General features: G+C 52.4%; 1 protein-coding gene across 1 annotated transcript in view; it reads right to left on the minus strand.

The window, feature by feature from the left end:
• Positions 1-7,941: 7,941 nt before the first annotated feature.
• Positions 7,942-24,883, minus strand: part of CDH22 (cadherin 22) — an 83,640-nt gene continuing 66,698 nt past the window's right edge. Inside the window, exons 8-11 of the mRNA XM_069546333.1 lie at positions 20,073-20,194; positions 19,835-19,952; positions 12,839-13,090; positions 7,942-9,262 (exon numbers count right to left, since the gene is read on the minus strand). Coding sequence (XP_069402434.1) covers positions 8,679-9,262; positions 12,839-13,090; positions 19,835-19,952; positions 20,073-20,194 — 1,076 coding nt within the window. The 3' untranslated portion in view covers positions 7,942-8,678. The remainder of the gene's footprint in view (positions 9,263-12,838; positions 13,091-19,834; positions 19,953-20,072; positions 20,195-24,883) is intronic.

Raw genomic sequence — 24,883 nt, forward strand, 5'->3', positions numbered from 1 at the left:
TTTCTGTTGCTTAAACTGCTCAGCTACTAGCGCTTTGTTACGGCAGCCCTAGCAAACTGATCTGGGGATGTGAAGGCTTAAAAGTGCTTCTCCGAGCTCCTCTGCTTCCTGCAGACCCATCTCGCAGCCTCCCATGCTGTGATCAGCAGGCTGCCCATATCTTCGCTCCCGCCCTAGGCTCCCCTAGCGCTAAGCAGAGTGCCCTCAAGGTCTCAGGCCAACAGCCCCTCCCCTGGGCTAGACAACCCCATCTCTGCCCCTTTCCCCACCCCTCCCCTGTCCCAGATCTCAGCTTCCTCCAGACTCTCCAGATGAGCCTGGGCTTTATCACCTTTCTGAGCCCAAGTATATCTTTCTCTCCCCATTTCCTGTTCCTCCCATCTGGCTCTGTGCTCTGCATACAGCAGGTGCCCACTGAAGGACTCAGCGAGGGGCCCCAGGCTTTCAGCCTCTTTCTGGGCTTGGACTGGGAAAGAGACCTCATCTGTGCCGCTCCCTCCCCCAGACTAAGTGCCCGCATCTGGGTCCTCCTCTTGAAAGTGAAGTCGCTCAGTCATGTCCGACTCTTTGCGACCCCATGGACTGTAGCCTATCAGGCTCCTCTGTCCTTGGAATTTTCCAGGCAAGAGTACTGGAGTGGGTTGCCATTTCCTTCTCCAGGGGATCTTCCCGACCCAGGGATCAAACACAGTTCTCCCGCATTGCAGGCAGATGCTTTACCTTCTGAGCTACCAGGGAAGCTCCTGCTCTTACTGAGGCTGAACTAGGTGCAGGTCTGGGTCACCAGACCCTCCAAACAACCCCACGAAACAGGGACTATTTTTGCCCCATTTTCCAGAGGGAAAACCAAACCCAGGGAGGAGAAATAAGTGGTCTAAGACGACGCCTTAATTCTTGAACATCAGATCAGGAAAGAACTTTGGTACCTGCTAGATCATCCCTCTCCCTTGCTCCCATTTTACAGCTGGAGAAACTGAGGTTCAAGTGGCTCCTCTCTCTCCACCTTCTTCTAGTGCTTCCTCACTGTTCACCCTTGACCCTCTGAGCACTCCCCTCTCTCTCACTCCTGCGACTTGAGAGATTCTGCAGACAAGGGTGACAGCAGAGCTCTTGTCAGCCCCTCCTCTTTCCCGAGCTCCAGTCCAGAATTTCCGTGTCTTGCACACATGGCCCACAGGGCTTTCAAACTCAACATGCCCAGAGCCAGACTGACTTTCTGTGATCCTTGATCCGGGGCGTCTCTTGGGTTCCCTGGCTCATTACCAGCTTCTCTGTCCTTGCCGCTCAAGCCTGAAGCCTTTGACCTGCTCTCCCTGCCATGCCCACATCCAGTCAACTGCTGCCTCCCACTGGGTCTTCCTCTTAAATATTTCTCAAATCCACTGTTGCTGACCCAGTTTAAGCTTCAGCTTCTCTCTCTCTGAGATTCCTGTATTAACTTTTATTAAAGAAATGCATTTATTTATTTGGCTGTGTTGAGTCTTACTTGCGACATGCAGGATCTTTGGACTCTAGCCGGGGTGCACAGACCCTGTAGTTGCAGTGTGTGGGCTTAATTGCTCCTTGGCATATGGCACATGGGCTCTTGGTTCCCTGACCGGGGATTGAACCCAGATCCTCTGCATTGCAAGGCAGAGTCTTAACCACTGGACCACCAGAGAAGTCCCTGTATTAACTTCTTGTATCGGCTTAGAATTAAGCTTGGCTACTTGGAACAGAAAACCAAAATAATAGTAACTTCAGCAAGTTGGAAGTTTATTTCTCTCTCATGTAATCAAAGTGTGGATTGGGCAGTTCAGGGCTGGTATAGTGGCTCCATGAAGCTAAAAGGAACCAAGTTTCTGTCCAGTCCACTGTCTGGCATCCATAGGGTCAGCATTTGTCTTCATGGTCCAAGATGACTGCTTAAGTGCCAGCCATCTCAGCTGTGTTCATCCAGAAGAAAGGAAAAAGGAGCAGGGAAAAGAGGCTAAAGGTATGGGTCAGCAGTCTCTTAAGGAAGTGTTCCCAGAAGCTTGCACTTAACAATTCTGCTTAGACTGTTGACCAGGACTCAATCCGTATAATTCATAGTTGTAATGGAGATTGGGAAATGTGGTCCCTGTATTAGGGGCCAAGGACCTAGCCAAAAATTGGGGTTTTCTGACTAAAGAAGAAGGTGAGAATGGGAGTTCCTTACCTCTTCACTGGTTTCCCTCTCTTTTTTCTTACCGTCTAATCTACCATGGACACAGCAAGGTAGGGTAATCCTTCTAAAATACAAATCCAGACATAGAGTTGCCAGATTTGACAAAGAAAAATATAGGATTCCCAGTTAAAGATGTGAATTTCAGATAAATAATGATACCCATTTTAATATAAGTGTGGCCCGTATAATATTTAGGAGATACTAATGCTAAAACAACAATTTATTCTTTATCTGAAATTCAAATACAACTGGACACCCTGCAGTTTATCTGTCAACTCTTTCCATACACCTTTCATGACTCTCCATTGTTTTTGAGAAAAGGCTCAAGCTCTTTGGAGGGATTTACTGGTACCTTTATAATCTGTCCTCCAACTGACCTGTCCAAGCTCAGTGTTTCCTGGACAAGCCAGGCACTGCCACTGTGTCTCCCAGGCTTCAAGCCTTTGTTTGAGTTGTTTTGTCAGCCTGGAATGCCCTTGTCTACCTGAGAAGCCCCATGCATCTGGGAGGGACCATGGCCTCTGTCCATCTCTATATTCCTGGGACCTGGTTGGGATGTGAGATTATTTGATGAATGAAATGACAAGTTCAAGGCTACCCAGCAAGTGAAGGGCAAGGTTACAGAGGCTGCCTGGACTCATGACTCCCTCCCCAGTGCTCTCTGCACCCAACTGGCTCATGTGGACCCAGCACTGGGTTTTCTGTCTCCCGGGTCTTCATTCTTTAGGAGCCCACATCAGAGTGTAATGCCCCCAGCACGCAAGGGGTTAAGCCAGCCTTGGAGATGGGAGCTGGAGCCCACGGAGTCCTTTCTGACAATAAAGCTAATGAATCCCTCCTTGCCGTTTTCTCTTGCACAATAACATTTAATCATCATTTGCACAGCAGATGAGAAGTTTGAGGCAGATGCAATTCTGCGTGAGTGGCGATTTCTGTGTGTGGGCACCGTTCCTGCTGTCCCCGGCACACCTGACAATCTGGGGCTGGGATGCGCTGCTTCCCAGAGGGGCTGTGTGTGCACCCACGTGCCAGAGCTCTGACCTCGCACCCATGTGGGAGGTGTGCTTTGCAGGCACGTGTCTATCTGCGTGCATGCTTGGGTGTGGAGTCAGACCCATGTGGCGTGGCTGTGGGTCAGCCTGAGGGCGCACGTGGACAGAGGTGGTTAGGTGCCTGAGGACACGTGATGTGGAAGTGGAGGTGCACATGTGTGGGCAGGCAGGCATATGGGGGTATATATCATTGCGTGTGTATGTGTCCTTGGTGTTGATCAGAGCGCTTACTAGAGGATGCCTCTAAGTGTTTAGATGCTCGTAAGTGATCATGTATATTATGTACACGCAGGCCTATGTGCTCATATGTGCATACACATCTCTGGGCATCGTGGAGTTGAATTTAGCTCCATACGTATACCCAAGTGCCAGGGCTGACAGTTCCTGGGGCTATACATGCTTTCCTGTGCATGCACATGCATTGTATGAATGCGTGCATGGACCTATGAGTTCATATGCCCAGGTGCATCTGAGGGGACACACATTCGTGTACCACATACCTGCCTGGGAGTGTCTGGGGACACACAGATGTTCATGAACATGTATGCATGCACGCCTGAATGGGGAAATGTGTTGGTTCCTGAAAGGGTATCAGTGAACACACACATACATGCAAGCAAGAGAACACAGCTACGGAAGGCACACATGTCTTGTGTGCAAATGTGAGCACACACATGAGAGTGTGCCCCTAGTACATGCATGGTGTGTGGGCACATGGCCACATTTGCAGACCTGCAGGAGTTATGCTCTGTGTGCATGGCCGGGAACATCCATGTGTCTGCACCATGCACCCAGCCAGGAACATGTCTGAAGGTGCACACGTGCCTGCGCTGTACGCTGGCATGGGTATGTGGGCATGCTCGTAGCCCCCCTGTGCACGCACTGAAGCGTGAACCCTCTCTTGCTTCCAAGTGAGGGCTGACAGGGTTACATTTTCCAAAGGCTCAGCGGACAGTGACAGAACTGGTCTGAGCGCACTAGCTGGCAGGAGGTAAGTGGAGCTGCTGATTCGTGACCCAGGGGTGGGCGGTCATGACGGCCGGCTGACGGATGCAGCTCTCAGCCGCCCCCTGTGACAGCAGCCGGCTCTCTGAGCTGCCTGAAGCAGGAGGTGGGAGGTTAGTTCCTGACCTGTGCTCTCGGTGTTGGCTTCTCACTTCTCTGGTGAGTGCCCACATCCACGTGCAGAAGCACACGCGTTGGGACATCTAGAGACACAGACCCGGGCTTGGACCGTGGCCGCGGCCCCACCTCCACCTTGCTGCCCAGCTCTGCCATCTGTCTGAAATGCCTCCCCTTCCCACCAACTGCTTCCCTCTCCTCCCCACTCCCCCAGAAACTCCACTCAGAATCCGAGCTGTCCTTGTTCTGTGCAGAATCAATGGTGGGGTGTGTGTGAAATGGTCCAGGCCCTCGTAAGCTCTGCATCCCTGATCTAGCACCCCGCACCCCCACAAATGTGAGCACTGGTTTCCTCATCCGTAAAATGGAGCTAATGAGGTACCTGCTTAAAATAAACATGGCCACTTAAATAAAGCACTAAACACAGTAAGCATTGAGTCTACCCTCTGTGGCTTTTACCTGTACTAGTAATTAAGTACAGAGCTTAGAACAGTGTCTGGCATGCGGCAAGAGCCATGTAGGGCACTGCCACCATCTTTTACCATCATTGTCATTGTCATTAATATCCCTGGTTCTAAAATTCTTAGCCAATTATACATCAATTCTTGCTCATGACCCTGAATGCTCTTTTATCCCATGCTGCTGATGGTGACAGAGATGGTGACAATAAAAGGGATTTTTTTTTCTTTTCGTTTTTCCCTGTGCCTTGAAAGGGGAGCAGACATGGGAGAGGGAAGGCTCTTTGTTTTCGGAGCTCCTTGATAGAGTTGGGTGTGCCCGGTTAGAGCCTGGAGCTGGGGTGGCTGTGCTATCTGCGTAATATAGGGAGGGGAAATGGAGCTTGTGGGGGAAGTTGGTGAGAATCAGTGAGGCTGACGGGCAAACACTGTGTCGGCCACCAGACCCTTGTGTGTGACCCCAGAAGATCAGAGAAGGGTACAAAGCTCACAAAATACATGACGTGATGGGCACCTTGTGGAACCCAGAGGAGGGTCTGGGCTCACATATTTCACTCCTGGGTTGGCTCAGAGCTCAGTGGAGTAGGGTGGTGAGGGTGCAGGAGCTGGAAGCAGAGGGGATTGAGGGGGCATTCCCTAGCCCTCCAGCCCCACTCCTCAGATTAGCAGAAATCACAGGGAGGCTTGAGGACTCCCACAGGCTGTAGAATGTGGCAGTGAGCCGAGGAAAAGCTCTCCCACGGCAAGGCGGTGACATCAGATACATCCAGACCACGTGTCCAAGGCTTCCTGTGGGTCAGGCACCCACTGTACGTGCTGCAGATGGTGTAAGTTCCAGGGGTCAGAGTGCCCTGTTAAATCTTGGCATCTCCACTTCTTAGCTGTTTGATCTTGGGCAAGTTATTTAGCCTCTCTGTGCCCCATTCTCTGACCAATAAAATGAGGGCTACTTCGCTAGGCTGATGAAGGATTGGAAGAGGCCATTCACATGAAGGGCTTTGAGTAGTGCCTGGCGGGTGGGAACTGCTCAGTGCCAGGGGTTATTTCTGTATTTTATCCTCACTGCATTCCTATGGAGTAGGTGTTCCAGTGTGTGCACTTTATGGAGAAGAAAATAGGGGCACAGAGAGGGTAATACACTTGTCCGAAGTCACACAGCTGGAAAACAGAAGAGCCAGAGGCTCAGAAGGTGAATCTGGATGAATAGCATTTTTTATTTCTGGTAAGCTCTTTAACTCTGTGTGACCTCAAGAAATCATTCTCCACATATGCGGTTTGAACAAAATATTCAAGGGTCTTTGTGACTCTGTCCCTCTGGACGTGCAACCTGTCTATAATCTTCTCGGCAGGGACAGAGTCTGTCAATGCAAGGAGCACATGTGGGAGGAAAAGAGTCTTGAAATCAGAGGTCTTGAGCTGTTTCAGCTCTGTCCCCGCCAGCTGGGTGAACTTGAGCCGGTCACTTTACTTCTCTGAATCTGGAGCTCAGTTATCCTCTCTACAATGGTGATGGCAATACCAACCTGAGAACTGTTGGGATTCTGTATGTGAGAACTGGGCACACAATTGGGTGAGGGAGAGGATCACGTCTCCTCGGTGGTATGCAAGTTACCAGGGCTCCTACATGGATGAGAGTCCCAATGCCCCACATCCCTCAGTGGACTTCAGGAGACATGGTCAAGTTGACGAAAGCATAGTTTCTTAGCTTGGCCTTCAAGGTCTTTTCCCAGCTGGTCTCTAACCAGCCTTCCCCGCTCACATCTCACTGTTCCCCCACCTGGTGGTCCAGCCCTGGGGACCACACACCACTCCTGAAGCTGCCTCATGCTTCCTGCCACTCCCCCACCCCCAGTCTTTGAGGATGCCCTTCTCCTCTCTGCCTGGAATGCTCTTGCTTGCTCGGCTATCTCATATATCTCAGATTCATTCTTCAAGATCCAGTTGGAGTCACCTCCCCTGGGAACTATTCAATCTTTCTTCAGTGTTTCCAGCAACTTTTTTCTGTTATTTCTGCTACAACGCTTATCCAATGCATTGTTACTGGCTGCTTCTGGCCCCCTGCACCCCGACCCCCACCCCAAGTTGGAAGTTACTGGAAGGAAGGAACCACTTATGCTCTGTGTATTAATGGCATGGGTTACTACTCTCTGAGCCTCAGTTTTCTCATCTGTGATCTAGGCTGACAGGATCTAACGTAGATGAAATAATATAGGTAGGGCACTCAGGACAGAATGACTATCTCTGGATCTGTCACAGTGGACCTTGGCAAATGTGGAGGGAATGAATAAATGCTCCCTGGGAGGGTAAAAGAAAAAGGCAAGTGAGCATTTATCGAGCGCTTTCAGTGTGGCAGGAAGGCACGGAGATCAGAACTTAACATTCATCATTTCCTTTAAGACTCTTAACAATCCTCTAAGGAAGGGACTGTCATTAGCCTCATTTTACAGATGAGGAAACTGAGGCTTCAGCAGTTGAGGACCTTGATGAAGGATGCCCACCTAGTAGGAGATGGAATTCATAGCCAATCAATGCGGAACGAATGAATCACTTGGGGACAAGGGTGTGAGGCCACATTGCCTGTATCTTATAATCAAATGGTTTTAGAACTGGAGGCTCTTAGAGATGACTTAGCCCTGGGGTCCTTACCTTGGGGTCCATGGCCGGGGAAATTGCAGGGTCCCAGACCAAATAAATAAGGTCCTCAGGGACCTCCCTGACAGTTTAGTGGGTTAAGACTCCACGCTGCTGATTGAAAGGAAGTGGGTTTGATCCCTTGTCAGGGAACTAAGATCCCACACGCTGTGCAGTGCGGTCAAAAGGTAAAACTAAAATAAAATAGGGGCCTCATCACATGCAGTGGCTTTCAACTCCTCCATCTCCCAGCAGCCCTCCCATTGGTCTAAGTCCTGGAGCTACCTGCTGTGCCCTCTCTTGGCCCCCCTGGCCAGTGTCCTATCCCAGTGTCGCCTGAAGTGCCAGTCTCTGGGAATGTCCCCATATCCCCCCATCCTCCATTCAGAGCAGGAGCACCTTTTCTCTTTCCTTAGAAATATAGAGAAAGTGGGGAGAGAGCTCAGCCTGGGAGACAGACATGCCTGGCTTCTAAGAACGACAAAAAGAATTATAGTATCAAAGGCTAACATTTATTGAACACCTACTATGTGCTAGGCACTGTCCTAACCACTTGACACATACGAAACATTTTTATCCTCAGGGCTCTCGAGGTAGGTTCTGCTAATTTGCCTCGTTTGACAAAGGAGGAAACTGAGGCCCAGAGAAGGGAGGTAACCTGCCCAAGGCCAGGTAGCCAGCAAGGGCCATGACTCCACGGCACACTGGCCAGGTGTCCTTGGACAGGTCCCAGCCACTGCTCTGGGGGGGTCTTTCCCCATCTGTTACCTTCAGGGCTCCACCTCGCAGTTTCCATGACGACTAAGACGTTCTCTGCACAGTCCCAGTACACAGTAGGCGCTTAGTAAATGAACAGCCCTTCTTTCCTCTTAACTCTGATGAGGGGATACCTGGGGAAGGGAGGGCACTTAGGCAGCATTCTCCCTCCGGCTTCTCTCCCAAGCCAGGAGGGAGCCACGCCCCACCCAACCCCTCTCTCTATGTAACCCCCAGAGCCAAGCGGTGCCCGTTCTCGGGGCAGTTTTCGTGATGTTGATCCTAATTCCTGCACCTCTGGGCGAAAGCTGCCCACCCCCTCGGGGAGGGATGCCGTCGGAGGGTCCGCTCGCGTGGCCCCACTCCTGGCCGCCCTGGGAGGGTGGGAGGTTTGGGAAAGGGGGTGAAGCAGGGGACGGACATGCTTTGTCCTGGGGGTGCAGTCGGGCCCCGGGCGGCAGGGAGGGCGGGCTAGGAGGCCGGGGCCTCGTCGTCCGGGCGGTGGCCGGCGTAGAGGGCGGCCAGGGGCCGGAAGCGGGGCCCCCAGCCGCTGAGATAGGCGAAGTCCTGCTCGGAGCCCGACGAGCCGCCGCTGTGCAGCGAGCTGAGCGAGGCGGCCGGCGAGTCCGCGCCCTCGAAGGCGTAGGTCTGGAAGGCGTCGTAGGGCGGCACCGACGGGTCCCCGTCCGCCAGCGCCACTTTGCGGCTGATGAAATCCCTGAACACCGAGAAGTCCGGCTCCGGGCTCGGCGGCCCCTGCGGCAGCGAGTGGCGCTCCGAGGGCAGGCGCGCCTGCGGGGGGCTCCCCGCGCTCCCTGCGGAACCCTCGCCCCCGCCGCCGCCGCCTCCGCCGCCGTCGCCGCCGCCGCCGCCGCCCTTGAGCTCGCCGAAGTCGTAGAGGCTCCGCAGCGCCGACATGTCGTAGGCCTCGGTGTCCTGCTCGCCGCCGCCCTCGTCGTTGTACTTGATGACGTTGTCCCGCATGTCCTCGTCCTCGTCCGAGCTCAGGTGGCTCTTGTGGTGGCGCCTGAGGGTGAGGATCAGCAGCACCAGCACTACCGGGGAGAGAGAAGTGGGTGCCGGTGAGAGCCCAGCCCCACCCAGGGCGATCCCTGGAACCACCCTTCTCCTGATGCCCAGCAGAGCTGGTTCAGCCTAAAAGCTCATGCAGGTTTCCTAAATTTCTGTGCAAAAATACCTTTCTCACAGTCTGGACAGAGCTGGCTATCTGGAGAGGTAGTGAGCTGCCCATCTTGGGAAGGGTGCAAATCAAGGCTACACCACCACTGGGGGTGGGGACAGAGAGCTGGTGTTAAGAGATTTCATTTGTGTTATAGGGCTGCACCCAACCTCTGAGGTCTTCATCCTCAACTCTGTGAAGATACATCCCCGTGAGGTCTCTGGGGGCTGGTGGGTAGAAAGAGGGTAGCTAAGGTTTGGGGGAATGAAATGTCCTTGGCCCTGACCTCTCTCTCACCCTTGTCCTTCTCTGTCCACTCCAGAGGCCCTGATCACGCTGTTAGCCCTTTGGGTCTCAGATCCAGGTATGTCCTGCAGGAGCCCTCGTCTGAGAGCTCCAGGCCGGGTTCAGCACCATTACCTCCAAGCTTCCCTGGTGAGGGTTCCTCTCTATCGCCCTGCCTGGGTCCCTGGATCAGCAGCATTGGCACCTCCTGGGAACTTGTTAGAAATGCACTTTTTTAGGTTGTGCCCTAGATCTACTGGGTCTGTTTCAATAAGGCTTCGAAGTCATGCCCAGGCAGCTCAGGTCTGAAAGCCACGGCTCCTTCATAGCACAGACTCTGCCATATGTTGGTCTTGTCTCACCTCAAATCCACACTCTGAACTGCCCTGGAGGACCTGGGGCATGTTCCTCTGGCGGGGTGCCTGGCACGCGGTAAGCATGAGGACTATGCTTGTTGAATGAATGACTGAATGAAGAACTAGATGGAGGCCTGGGTGTTGCAAGGTTGAGAGAATGAATGAATCGTCCCTTCTTGGCTTTCTTCAACTGTCAGAAAGGACTCCGCGTGCCCTTCCTCCTCCCACCTCACTGATAACTTGTCTTCAACTTTCTAAGCAAGCTTCTCTTCTTCTCTACTCTCTGACTTCTTTTATCTAGAAAACATTTTTTTTGGGGGGGGAGGCTATGCCGTATGTGGGATCCTAGTTCCCTGACCAGTGATTGAACTTGCACCCCCTGCCTTGGAAGCAGAGTCCCAACCACTGGACCACCAGGGGCAGGAAGTCCCCTCTCTGACTTCTTAACATCAGATGTCCCAGGACTCAGTCTTTGGTCCTTTATCCACATCCTCCTTCTTGGCGCTTTCCTTGCCTTGTGGCTTTAAATTCCAATTAGAGGCTGACAGCTCCCATACTTCAGCCTCCAGCCTGGACTTCTTCCTTGAAACCTAGATTGTCCATCCAGATTCCACCCCAACAAGTCCCAGGGGGTGACCAGAAGAATCACAAACTTAACCTGTTGAAATTTAAAATAATAATATTTCCTCCTTCCCACCCTCTGTCTCTCCCCCTCAGCAACGGCAACCCCAACTTCCCAGTGACTTGAGGCTTTTTGCCTCTTTCATTTACTGATGAATCCCAGTGCCTAGAATAATTGAGCACATGGGGGTGGGGCTCATGGATGGATAAATTGGGAACTGATGAGCAAACAGAGAATTAGATGGATGGCTGGGTAAATGAATGGACAGAGATGCACTGGGTATCATGTCAGGCACTGGATTTTTCTTGCTGCTCCAACCAGCTCGGGCTAGGCCAGGGTCCAGAACCAGCTGCGAGGGCCATGGGGCAGGCTGCTGGCTCACGACCTAACAAGGTGGCCCATGACAGGGAAGGAGGGGGGAACCCGGGGCCAGGTCGGGAGGGAGGAAAGGCGTCAGGAGAGAAGTGGAAAAGATGGATGGACGGCTTCCGGAGCTGGAGGCTGGAGCTGCGGAGGGCGATGCCCATGAGAGCAGATGGTGGGGAGTGCAGGCGCCGGCGACAGATGCGCCAGGCCTGATCAGCGATTCCGCCCGTCACCTTTACAGCACTGATGTGCACTTTCTTCGTTTGTGGGCAATTAGGCAGAAATTTGTTTGCACTGCCTCGGAAAATGAAACCGCTGTAAAGTGCACCCTCTGGAAAAAGGTTTCTGAGCCATGGGCTAAGGAGGGGAGAGAGAGAGGTGGTGGGGAGCCTCCTAGCTAGGAGGGGCCTGCCCAGGGCCTCTGCAGGTCCCGGGGGTGGGTGGCGAGGCATAGGAGGCAGCTGAATCTCCCAGGGAACCAAGCAAACCTGGGATCTGCCATCTGGCCCTTCCTTGAGCGCCTCCAGCTTTGGCTGTTCTGTGAAGTCCAGAGGTCAGGGCTGAGGTGAAGCCCTTCTTCGACAGCGAGAGGCAGCACTGTGGCCACTGGGTCCAGTTGAGCTCCTGAAACTGGACCTCTTCCTTGGGGACACTTTGGGGGTTCAAGCGGCTGCTGGTGCAACGGATACCAGAGTAGATTTTGCCCCCTCCCTGAATACCTTAAGATTTTACCCCAGCTGCCCCAAGATTTTGCCCCCAGTTAAAATTCCTAGCAGTGAAAAAAAGTGAAATTATTAGTTGCTCAGTCATGTCTGACTCTTTGCGATCCTGTGGACAGCAGCCTGCCAGGTTCCTCTGTCCATGGGATTCTCCAGGCAAGAATACTGGAGTGAGTAGCCATTTCCTTCTCCAGGGGAGTTTCCTGAGCTAGGGATCCAACCTGGTCTCCTTCATTGCAGGTGGATTCTTTACCTTCTGAGCCATCAGGGAAACCCAGATTTCCCAGCAGGTGGGGTACTTAAAGGAACAGAAAACCTAGGCTGAAAAGACCTGATTTCAAGGAAGACCGAGTTAGAAGACTAGTTGGGTCCCCTTCGGCAAGCCACTTAACCTCTCCAGGCCTCAGTTTTGTCATCTGAAAAATGGGGTTGATACTCTGGCTGCATGGTTGTAAGGTTCACAAGAGCCCTTTTTACTAAAAGTCCTACATAGAGAATACAATAGGACGATAGACACGAGAGAACTTTAAAACACAGGCTTGGCTTTTAAAAATTAGGGGAGACTTCGGGCCATGTAGAGCCAGCTGAACTTAGTCTCCACTGGGTGCTGACCCCTTCTGAAGCTGGCAAAGCAGCTGCTGGGTACTTAGGAGATTTCTTATAAGAGCTGCAGCTTAGAGCTTGGAGCTCAGGCAGTTGGTTCAAGATGGAAGAGTAGAAAGACACGCCCCCATCTCCTGCGAGAGCGCCAAAATCGCAGCTAGCTATTGAACAACCATCGACTAGAGGATGCTGAAACCCACTGAAAAAATCCAAAGACAAAGGAGAAGCTGCAGTGAAATGGCAGGAGGGGCCCAATCATGATAAAATCAAATCCCAAACCTGCCAGATGGACACCCTGCAAACTAGAGAACCAAAGCTCTCCGCCTGTTGTGAAGGCTCTGAGTACCACGTCAGGCTTCCCAGCCTGGGGATCTTGGGAAGAACTTGGAGCTCCATCAAGCCAGCCCTTCCTTGTGCGCACAGGAAAGTCAGACCCCCACGGGGGCCGCTGGGGAAGGAAATCCAGGGCCCGAGGACAGGTCCCAATCAGGCGGACTCACCGACCAGGATGAGGACACAGACCAGGAGGGCGATGAGGGCGCCGGGGCTGAGGGAGGCGGCCATGACGAAGGCCGTGGTGTTGCAGGACTGGATGGCGCCCGAGCTGTCGCAGCCGCAGATGCGGATGGTCAGTGTCCCCGTGCTGCTCAGCGTGGGCGGCCCGCTGTCCACCACCAGGATGGGCAGGAAGAACACGTCCTGCTCCTGCCGGTTGAAGCCCATGTGCTGCGTGTGCACCGCGGCTGTGTTGTCTGCTCCGGAGAAAGGGAGGGGCGAGTGACTTGGGGTCAGCCGTGCCTGTCCCAGCCCCTCCTGAGTCCACTTTGGGATCTGCCTCACTCTGCCCCCAGCTACCGCCTCCCAGCAGACCTGATCTCCCCCCAATTCTGCCCCCCAGCTGCCTGAAGGTCCTGTCCCCAGCCCTCGAGCCTTCACTTCTGTCCTTAGCTGTTCTAAGTTTCTCTTCCCAGCTGTCTCAAAGTTTTGCTTTCAGCTATTTCAAGATTCTGTCCCCAGCTGGGCCAAGGTCCTGCCCCTGGCTATGTCAACTTTTTTTTTTGCCATGTGTCTCAACAGCCTCTTCTTGTTGTTGTTGTTCCAGATTCTACCCCAGCTGTCAAATGCATCCTGACCCTGGGGTCCTGTGGTCTTGGGGTTGCGGCTTTCTGAGCTCTGACAACTTCTGGGTCATCAGAGAAGACTGGGAACTCCGACTGGCACCTGCCTTTGGCTGAGGGAGCTTGCTGTCAGGGGTCTCTTTAAGAGCTGAGCCTGGAGAGCTTGGGACATAGCCTTTGGGGCCTGAAAAGGATGCCCCAGGGCACCGAGGTCTCCTCACCCGTCTCTTTCCTTCGGATGCAGGCGGCCAGAGGAGACGGTGAACACATGAGTCATACTCATCACACTGCTGCAGGCTGGCGCCTGGAGTGCCCGCCAGGACTCGGGGGCGGGTGGAGGATGTGTAGACGTGCCCACTTCCCCTGGCCTCCTGACTCCTCCACCCCTCCCCTGTGTGGGCCAGGCTATCACGGACTGCCCCCACCCCGGCCCCGCATCATTTTGGTGGAAGTACTCAGAGCCCACCTGGCTGCTGGCTGTTGCCCCCACCCTTGACAGCCAGCCCCACAATGGGGGCCTCACTTCCTGCGAGGGGCTCAGGCTTCCTTCCTGAGTCCTTCTCTCTGTTCACAGGCTTCAGGTAGGTCTCTCTGACCTCAGATTTTGGCAGCCCGGGCCCCTTACACAGCTTTGTGTCCCCAGTTAACTCAGCCCCTTCCCTGGCCCCCATTTGGTGTTCCTGTCCTGGCCTTTCCCATCACGGACATAAAGCAGGAACCAAGAGCCCTCGGAAGGGCCGACTTGTGGTCTTGGGCACATTTGTGAAGTACCCTGGAGGTCCGACTGAAACAAGACTGGCCATGGGTTGAAGCTCATGTGATGGCCACACAGGAGTTCGCTGTGTGATCCTTTCTACTTTTATACATATTGGAAAGTTTTCATTAAAATGTTGATAACTAAGGCTGAGTCGGTCATGTACTAGTTAGGGAAACTCATTTAGCTTCTCGGGACCTCGGTTTCCTCATCTGAAATGGAGGAAAACAGCATCTCGCAGGTGTGAGGATGAAATGGTGTAGTTCACCCATGCCCCGCAGAATAGCTCCCGCAAAGCAGAAACTCTCCATGAAGGCTGGTTGTAAATTTTTTCTTGCCCCAACCCCCACACGCCGTACCCCACGCCCGCTCTCTGTTGAGGTTGCCCTGACTTAATTCACCAAGTTCCCGCTAGCTGGAACACCCTCTCCACCTTCTTGCCTGGGCAAATTCCTCATCCGTCATGCTCCAGCTAAATGTCACCTCCTTTCTGTGGCCTCCTTTCTCCGCTTCTCTGGGAAGGAAGGATTTATGGTTTCCCCCACCCTGCTCTGACTATGCAGGTGCCACGCACACTTCTGTTATAGCACTTGTCATGCTGCGTTAAGGTAGCGTGTGCCTGTCTCTTCCCTGGCAGTGAGCCAGCCTGAAAGAATGATGCCTGAATGAGCCACATCTTTTAGGGGTAGCTGGTGGTTCTGGGTCAGCTCCTCAAGCTCTGGCTTGAACTCCAGCCTCCTGTCAAAGGGCAGTCAAGCCAGCTGTGACAACATCTGCCTTCCCCTGAGGATGAAAGGCTGAAGAGCAAGATGAGGGGTGAAAGGATGGGACTCCTTTGCACTGACTGTGTATTCTTTAACGCATCAAGGACTGGGTGGAAATGCTTAATCCTCACAAACATCAAGAGTTGTAACATTATTCCCATTTTAAATACGTGCAAGTTGAGGTTCAGAGAGAAGGGATTTGTCTGAATTTACTCTGTTAATTGGTGGCATAGCTATCTTTTCCATCCACCATCTTATCATCAATCCATCCATCCAACTATCTGTCTTCCATTCATCTGTCCACCCATCCTCCATCCATCCATCCATCTATCCTTCAACCATCCATTCATCTATCCTTCCATCCATGCATCCAATAAATCTTTATTGAGTACCTACTGTGTGCTTGGCACCATGCTAGTCATAGGAGGGAAACAATGAAAATTTAAATCAACCATAGTCTTGGATCTGGTCTTAACGTGATAATGTGAGAGACAAATGTTAATCAAATAAACCCACAGTTTAGTCTACAATTGCAAACCATGAGGAGTGCTAAGAAGGAAAAGTATAGGAAGAGCATTTACCAGAAGATCTGACCCAGTCTGGGAGGTCAGGGAGAACTCTTTGGGTGAAGACATTATATTATTGCTGAACCCTGAACAATGAGTTCTAGGAGAGGGAATAGCCCATACAAAAGTCCTGTGGTTGGAAGAGGCATAGGAACTCGAGGAGCTGAGAGCAATCTTTTGTGGCTGGAGGGATTGGGTGATGATTAGAGCAAGTCAAGAAGAGGCTGGAGAGGGAGGCAGAAGCTCATTATAGAAAATCTTAGAGGCCATGGTAAGGAATTTCATTATTTTCTTAAAGGCAATAGGAAGCCACTGATTGGTGGGCAAAGAAGCAACCTAGTGACATATCATCCCTCCATTCAACAGCAAATAAGAATTAAACACCCTCTTTAGGTCAGGATAAGCCTTTCCTGGTGGCTCAGTGGTAAAGAATCTGCCTGCCAATGCAGGAGATGCTGGTTTGACCCTTGGGATGGGGAGATCTCCTGGAGAAGGAAATGGCAACCCATTCCAGTATTCTTGCCTAGGAAACCCCATGGACAGAGGAGCCTGGTGGACTACAGTCCATGGGGTTGCAAGAGCTGGACACGACTTAGCAACTAAACAACAACAAGAGGTCAGGATTAGTCTAGCCCATGAGGAAAGGGCAGTGAACGAGACAGACATAGGCCCTGCCTTCTCAGAGCCCACCTTCTAAGCAAGGGTGCCTCTAATCTAGAACACAACTGTGGGTGCAGAAGACCAGTTAGGAAGCTGTTGTACGTTTTAGATGTGAAATAATAGTGGTTGTGGAGGCCCTGAGAAGTAGACAGATTTGAAAAATGACTGGCTGGCTCTGGCTCAGCCTCAAATCCCCAAGTAAGAACAGAGGAGGAGAAAGGGGATATTTGTTTCTCAGGGCTGCTGTCTTTGACCACGGGAGCCATATGTTTCTGGAGCTCTGGTCCCTGCTACCGTTTCATTCCATAGGAGGAAATCCCTGAGCCTCGTGCCCATCCCTCTTCACTCCTCTCCTGGCAGCAGCTGGCTTCATCTGGGGAAGCCGTTGGCCACCCCAGACCCCGACCCCACCCTTCTAGGCGGGATCTGCGCCCAGCACTGCATCCATCCATCTGGCCTGACATACATCAGTGTCAATCCCTGGCTGCAAAAGCAATATTTATAAATCACGTTTCCAAACTGGCTACAAATTTGTACAAAGAAACAGATGGGTTGGGGTAGCCGTTTGTCAACTGGGATATTTATACGGTGAGGAGGAGGGGGCTTGGCACACTGTGGGGAGGAGCTGAGGGGCCGGAAGGAGGAGCCCTCGCCTGCCTATGCTGACCTCAGCATGCTGCTCGGACCAGGGGGTCACACGGGATGAGACCCTGGCGGCCAACCCAGCCTCCGACCCCCGGATCACAGAGGGGTAGTTGGGGCATAACCTCAAGCCCCTTGGGTTGGAAAAATCTGTGAACCTGGCAAGGTCAAGGGGTCAAGCCAGGGCTCCTTGTGTCTCCTATGCCCAGCTCAGGATTCCACAGCAATGATGAGCAGGCAGGGCAGTACTGGTGGTGAAAGTGTTAAAATATCGAACTACTTCTGAAAGGTTTAAATAGCCGTGACTCTGAGTCCCCCGATTCCTGCCCTGTTGCCTCGGCCTCTCCCTCAAGCACACCCCCAACTTTTCTTTTTTTAAAAAACTATTTATTTATCTTGGCGGTGCCTGCTCAGGCTTCTCACTGCAGCGGCTTGTCTTATCGCGGAGCACAAGCACCAGGGCTTCAGCAGTCGCCGCTCACGGGCGCAGCAGCTGCGGTTCCTGGGCTCCAGAATGCAGGCTCGATAGCTGTGGTGCCTGGACCCACTTGCTCCACGGCATGTGGGATCCTTCTGGACCACAGATCAACCCCTGTCTCCTACCTTGGCGGGCAGATTCTTTACTGCTGAGCCACCAGCACACCCCCACTTTAATACAATCAAGTCGTTGATGGGTTAAAGCCTGGCTCCGCAGAGGCCCCAGGGTCCTACTCCAGGTTTATGATCAGTGTCCTGACTGGTTATCTGAGCTGCACTGGTTGTTAAATCCATTTAGGACTCCTGGAAATACACATGGATCTGGCTTCAGAGGTCACTTGAGGCACTGAGGGAAGGGATGTCAAAGTCTTGGGTTGGGTCGGGGGGAGTGAACCCAGACCCGTTCCAGGTTCAGAAGGAACTCACATCATCTGACCTCAGTGCCTCTCTGACTACATGTCCTCCAGTCCTGTCACTCACTCACCCCAACTATGAAGGTCTTGAACATTGCAAGCCTGTTCCTGCCTCAGGGCCTTTGCACTTGCTGTCTCTGGGACTTGGATCATTCTTTGTGCAGTTATCTGCCTGGCTCACCCCTGACTTCCTTTAGATCCCTCCTCACTACCGACTCCTTCCCAGAGGCCTTCCTAAGCCACCTTATTAAAGTAGCTTCTACGCTTGTGCTGTGCTATGCTCAGTGGCTTCAGTCGTGTCTGACTCTTGGTGACCCTGTGGACTATAGCCCGCCAGGCTCCTCTGTCCATGGGGATTCTCCAGACAAGAATACTGGAGTGGGTTGCCATTCCCTCCTCCAGGGGGTCTTCCAGACCCAGAGATCGAACCTGGGTCTCCTGCACTGGCAGGCAGGTTCTTTACCACTAGCGCTACCTGGGAAGCCCAGCTTCTACTCTTACCTTGCTTTATTTCCTCCTGTTTTGTCTAACATGTGTATGTGAATACCTACTGTGTGCCAGGCACCGAGGGTCCAGCACTGAATAGAAGTCCAAACTCTTGTGACGATTGCATTATTTCTCCTTGCTGGCTACTTACCACCATCATATTATTTGTTTGTTTAATTTCTATTTTCCCTCCTTATAATGTAAACTCCATGAAGGCAGGGATTTTGTCTCATGTGCTGCTGCATTTTTAGGACCTAGAACAGTGCCTGGCATATAGACATATTTTCAGTAAATATTCAAGAAATAGTTGCTGAATGAAGGAGATGCCATGTTCTAGGTACTGACAATACACTTCGGTAGGCCACATTTCACTGGGGCCACCTAGCTGCCTGGCAGGCATTTTCAGTCCCATTTTACAGATGGTGAAACTGAGGCAGACCTCAGGGTTGCACAGGAAGTCATGCACTGAGATTGAACTGAGACTCAGGTCCCTCACTCCCAGGGTGTTGATCCCACTCCCCCAGTCTACCCCTTAAAGATTCAGACTTCAACTTCTTGATGAAGGTGAACCTGCAGGGGTGGGTTTCACAAATGGGATCAGCTCAGGCTGGGTGGGGCAGTTTGCTTGCAAGGTAGGGAGAAGGAAGCACATTGGAACTGAGATACATGTGGGTTTGAATCCCAGCCTCGCATTGACTCTCTATATGACCCTGAGTGAGTCCCTTGTCCTCGTAAAGTCTCAGTTTCATCACCTGCAAAATGAGGGGACGGGTAAGAAAAGCTGCCTCCCAAGTGGCCCTGAGGATGCAAAGAGAAACGTGAGTGGGCTAAAGCACTTTTTTGCCGGCTGTGCTGTCTGTTGGCTTTCTCTCGCTGCAGTGCCAAGGCTTTTCTAGTTGTGGCCCACGGGCTCAGTAGTTGCAGCGGGTGGGCTTAGTTAACCCTCGGCATGTGGGGTTTTGGACATCTGACAGGGGCAGAACCTGCGCCCCCTTAATCGGAAGGTGGATTGTCAACCACTGGACAAACAGGGAAGTCCCAAAGGATAAAGCACTTTTAGAACAAAAGGGTGGGAGTTGTATGTGGGTGTGTGTCAGTTGCCCGGTTGTGTCCGACTCTTTGTGACCCCATGGACTGTAGCTCGCCAGGCTTCTCTGTCCGTTGGATTCTCCAGGCAGGAATATTGGAGTGGGGTGCCATTCCTTTCTCCAGAGGATCTTCCTGACCCAAGATCGAACCCAGGTCTCCTGTATTACAGGCAGATTCTTTACCGTCTGAGCCACCTGGGATCCGTGGCTTATTCCAACCTTCACTTAGATCAGGGGCTCCTTTCACCCTGGAGCCGCTCCCACTCTTCAGGTATTCCCTCTCTGTGTCTTTCTATCTACCCCTGTTACCCTGGAGCTGGCCCCTCCACTCCACCAACCCAGCTCTTGCTTGTTCTTCAGTCTGGCCAGCAGGCTTGGTAAGGGCTCCAGCGTGGCGCAGATGTTGTGTGTGATCTTGGACCCATTACTGGCCCTCTAGGGGCCTCCATAACATGGGAAGGGGATGGGGAGGCTAGGCTCCTCCCTCCACGAGTCCTAGGATTTGGTGGTCCTTCAGAGGTCACTCACCTTGGATGTCGAGCAAGGAGAAATGGGGGTTGCTGGGAGCTTCCGGCACCAGGCGGAAATAGAAGCGATGCCCACTCTGTGGCTCGTCTCTGTCCACCACGCTGATGGTCTGGATGAGCTGAAGGGTGAGGAGGGGGCAGGGGACTGAGGTGAGGCCGAGCCCACGCTGGGCCTGAACAGAGGTTGCCCCAGCAACCGACTTGGTAGCCACCCCCAGCCCCCAGCCCCTCAGTGGTACCTGGCCTGGCTTGGCATCCTCACACACGGCTGCCTCGTAGGGTGTGGCCAGCTCTGGGGGATTGTCGTTCACATCCAGGATGCGGATCCTTAGGGATGCCCGGGATAGCTGGGCATGATTGTCTGTAACAAGAGCACAGCAGCAGGGTGGGAGGCTTCAAGTGTGAGATCTAGGCAGCCCCCATCTCCTGCTAGAACATTAGGCAGTGGGGTCGCATCAAGAGATCTGTGTGTTGATCAAGCTGGACATCGGGCTACATGGGTCAGCATCAGCAGATCTGTGTCGTCATCATCATCGCCACCATTCGATTATCACTGTAACCATCACCATTATGTTGCTATAATCAGCAGTCCCGCCCCGTCACCAACGCCATCACCCTCTCCACCGTCACTACTACTGCCGTCACCATCACCAGCAGCACGGCCACCTCCTCCAGCATAACTATCAGTGCCACCACGCCATCCTCCCCGCTCTCACCATCACCCATGCCACCCCAGCTCCTCTGTCACCATCTCCATCAGCATGAGAATGATCACCAGCGTCGAACCCACGAGTACCGCCTCCCTCATCTCCACCATCACTAACACTCATCACTCACCGCCCTTTCCAACCCCAGCACCCCCCGACACCATAGTCGCCAATATCACCACCACTGTCCTCGCCAGGCATTCACTTATCCACCATCTCTGTTACACCATGACCCCGCCTTCATCACCCACATCACTACCACAGCACCCCCACCCCCACTCCCATCTCCAACCACACTACAGTCAACACTGCCACTCCACCCCTCCACCTCAGCATGCACAGAATGCTCCTGGAGCATCCACACCCATCACGTCAGGTCTCCTTGCAGAAATCCGGTAGTTTGGTACAATTTCTATCCCCATATTGCAGAAGAGAAATGAAAACAATGGAGAGTTTAAAGAATCGGGCAGCTGGCAACTCAAAACCTTTGTTCTATTAAGACTCGATCCTGAGAGGGCAAGATAAGTCCACTGGAGGTGAGTCCACCTCCCAAACCATGCAGTCCCCACCCCTCCATCTGTGATGTCTTTGAGGTCAAGGCTTCCGTTGTGTTAGTTCCTGGGTCCCCAGCATTGCAGCATGTGGCACAGACTAGGTTCTAACAGATATGCGGAGTGAATGAGTGAAACTTGGAAACACTCAGAAAGAGGCTTGCATTTCAGGCATGGCTCTGTCCCTGACACGGTGTTTGATCTTGGGTAAGACTTTTCCCTCTCTGACATCAGTTTCCACACCTGGAAAACAGAGCACAGTGATTAAGAGCAAGGACTCAGGAACCGAGTGGTTCCAATCTCAGTGGTGCCACTTAGTAGCTGTGTGATCCACGCCAGGTCACTTGACCTCTCTGTGCCTTGATTTTCTTACCTACGACAAAATGGATCTGTTAGGAATGGGTTGTCTAGGCGGACAGATTGAGTCAATATCTGCAAAGCACTTAAAACTGTACATATAACACACAGCAAATATTACATAAGGACTTGTTAAATAAACAGGCATCCTTGAAGGATCCTCTCAGCAGTGACATTCAGTGACTCAGGACTCTGGGATACCCCATCCCCTCCTGTCCTTTCTGAGAAGCACCCTGAACATTGGCCCTTTACACCCTCAGACCTCTGAGTGCTCATGGGTGCCGTGTCCTTGGCTATCTTAGCCATGAGTTCATTACTGACATGTTCCAGCCAACACTGCAATCAAGGACAGGCAGCCAGGAACCCCATGAGTTTTATTGGGGGAAGAGGGGGTGGTCGACTGCTCCTTTCTGTGAACTCAAGGGCCCCAGCGGATGCCGACTGCAGCTGCTCCTGTGTCGATAAACACAGAAATGGAGATTGGGAGGCAGGTGTGGCCACCAGGTCAGGGAAAGGAAGGGCTGGGGGTGGGGGGCGTCCTTAATTAACTCAAACCCCGACTCCTCTCTGGAGCTCCCCTTAGCCAAGGCGCCTTATCTTCTCAGCTCACCCAGATCTGCCGCTTCGGCGATTAGGGGGGCTTTTCCGGGGGCGAGAGATAGGAGTCGTGACTGGGAATGCCGGGTGAGCTGTTATTTTTAAGAGCGCTTTGCCGGAGAACAGCCAGCCGGTGGGTGCTTTGGGGGGAGAGGAGGAGAGGAGGAGGGGAGGGTGAGGTCCATCACCAGGAACAGGCACCTCTCTCCCCACTGAGGCAGAGAGAAGGTAGGGAGTGAGAGGGCACCGGTTGCGGGGGGAGGTGGTTCAGGGCTGGAGGCAGAGGTAGGGTCCTGTGGGGCCATGCAGAAGGGGTCCTCAGAGTCAGATAAGATCCTCAGTGGGCAGACTGGAGGCTTGGGTCCACTGCTGGTGAGACACCCATTATTGTATCATTCCTCTGGGTTCTCCTGGGGCTCTCCTATCTCTTCTGTAATTCTATCTCAATTATCTCGATTTACTGAGATGTCCAGTACTCTTGCCTGGAAAATCCCATGGAAGGAGGAGCGTGGTAGGCTACAGTCCATGGGGTCACAAAGAGTCGGACACGACTGAGTGACTTCACTTTTAATTGACCTATAACACTGTATAAATTTAAGGTGTAAAATGCAGCCAAGAGGTGTGTTTCTGTGTCGCCAAAGTTGCCACCTACACAGTTTATCTCAGAGACCCCCTGAACTGGCGGCTGACCTGGGACCCCAGAGCTCATGGGCCAACCCTAAGGCAGCATCCTCATGCTCTTGGCATCATGACAGTCTCCGGCCTGGCTCATTAGAATCACTTAAAGGGACTTTCTTGGTGGTGCAGTAGTTAAGAGTCCACCTTGAAATGTGGGGGACGTGGGTTCAATCCCTGGTCAGGGAACTAAGATCCAACATGCTGTGGAGAAACTAAGCCTACCGGCCTTAGAGAGGCCGTGCATCCCGCCCTAGAGAGGCTGTGCACCATACTGTAGAGTCCATGAGCCACAGTGAAAGACCGCACGATGCAACGGACTTCCCGTGAGCGCAGCTTAGACCTGATGCAGCCAAATAAATACAAATTTTTTTTTTTAATCCTGCTTTAAAATGAACTGATGCCCCAAGACTTGGTCATTAATGGTTTTTTTTTTTTTTTTTACTAGCTCCAGGTGAGTCTATATAATATGTATCCATAGCAAGCTTTGCAAACTCCAGGGGTGACTGGCAGGTCCTGGGGGAGGTCCAAATGGACATCTTGCCTCTGATTGGCTTCCTCCAAACCCCTATGGGTCACAACATCATTTGTAATAATTGATAATAATGCATAATTTTACCACCTTAAATGTTTCTGGTATAAAACATGACATCCATCAATTAATAATTTCCTCTTCATGCAGAAAGTTCCCATTTATAACAAAATTTCTTATCTTTCATTGGATCTTCAAAACAACTCATAAAGGAGGTCTTAATTAAACCCATTAAAAAATTTATTTTTTGGCCGTGCTGTGCAACTTGCAGGATCTTAGTTCCCTGACCGGGGATCGAACTCATGTCCGGGCAGTAAAAGTGCCGAGTCCTAACCAGTGAACCGCCAGAGAATGCCCTAAACCTATTTTGTAGATGGAGAAACTGAGGCCCAGAAAGGGGTAAGACTTTGTCCAAAGCCCCAGGAAAGTCAGTGGCAGAACTGGCGTTGGGTCCTAGGTCTCCGGATACTCAGTCCAGTGCTTAGTCCAGGTGCAATGCCCGTGGGCCCTTCTGCTGCCTGAATATTTGTCCATCCAGATTCAGCTATTGCTCAGACCGAGGCCCAGGCTGACCTCACCCTACACCCAGTGGTAGGTGCCCTCTCCCAGGGCTGGATGCCCCAGGGGTCCCACTCACCCTCCCCTGGCATCTCAGTTCAGCTGACTGACATGCAAATTAGTTTAATTATTTCTTCTTCTAAAATAAATTATATTTTGCAGTAGCTGCAATATGTTGTGTCAGGCAAAATTACATTCAATATTTTTAAACTAATTGATGCAGCCTTGAGGAAGGCTGATTGACAGCCCAGAGCTGAGCAGGCCTGCAGTCTTAACCGATTCCTAAATTAAAATTAAACGTGCTTCGGCCGGGTGCTTCCTTTCTGAGCTGGCTCACCATTAATCCAGGGAGGTGGCAGGTGGAGCCCTGGGGGGCCAAGGGGCTGAGAAGCGTGGGCCGTTCTGTGGGTGCCTTGGGAAGAGAGCAGGCTTGGGCGGGAGAGCCAGTGTGCAGTGTTGGCAGTCCCCTTAGATTCTCTGGGTGTCAGAGTCCCTTTTGTATAACAGATGGGGGACCGGACTGGGCAATTTGAAACTGAGACTTCTGTTTTTTGCTGACTACTACAGTTTGAGCGCCTCCTTTGTACCAAGGGCACAATACTGAACAAGACCAACACTGCCTCTTGGTCTATGGCAGGGACAGACAGCATTCCAGACTGTGATAAGAGTTGAGAGGAAAAAAATCCAGGACTGTGAGAGAAGGAGGCAGGAGCTCCTACCCTGGTGGGGCATAGGGAGGGATGTTTACCCTGAAGTAGGGGACGGTGGCGCCAGTGGCAAAGAACCTGCCTGCCAATGCAAGAGATGTAAGAGACACGGGTTCGATCCCTGGGTTGGGAAGATCCCCTGGAGGAGGGCATGGCAACCCACTACAGTATTCTTGGCTGCAGAATCCCATGGACAGAGGAGCCTGGTGAGCTAAAGTCCATAGTGTTGCAAACAGTCAGATACGACTGAAGGTACTTAGCACTTAGCAGGGGACCTTTAAGCTGAGATCCAACTAGGAAGTGAACGGGTGAAGGGGATGGGAAGAAAGAGTTCTCCAGACAGTAGGAACAGCCTGTGCAAAGGTC

Source organism: Ovis canadensis, chromosome 13 (genome assembly GCF_042477335.2).
Source record: "Ovis canadensis isolate MfBH-ARS-UI-01 breed Bighorn chromosome 13, ARS-UI_OviCan_v2, whole genome shotgun sequence".
NCBI classification, from domain to species: domain Eukaryota; kingdom Metazoa; phylum Chordata; class Mammalia; order Artiodactyla; family Bovidae; genus Ovis; species Ovis canadensis.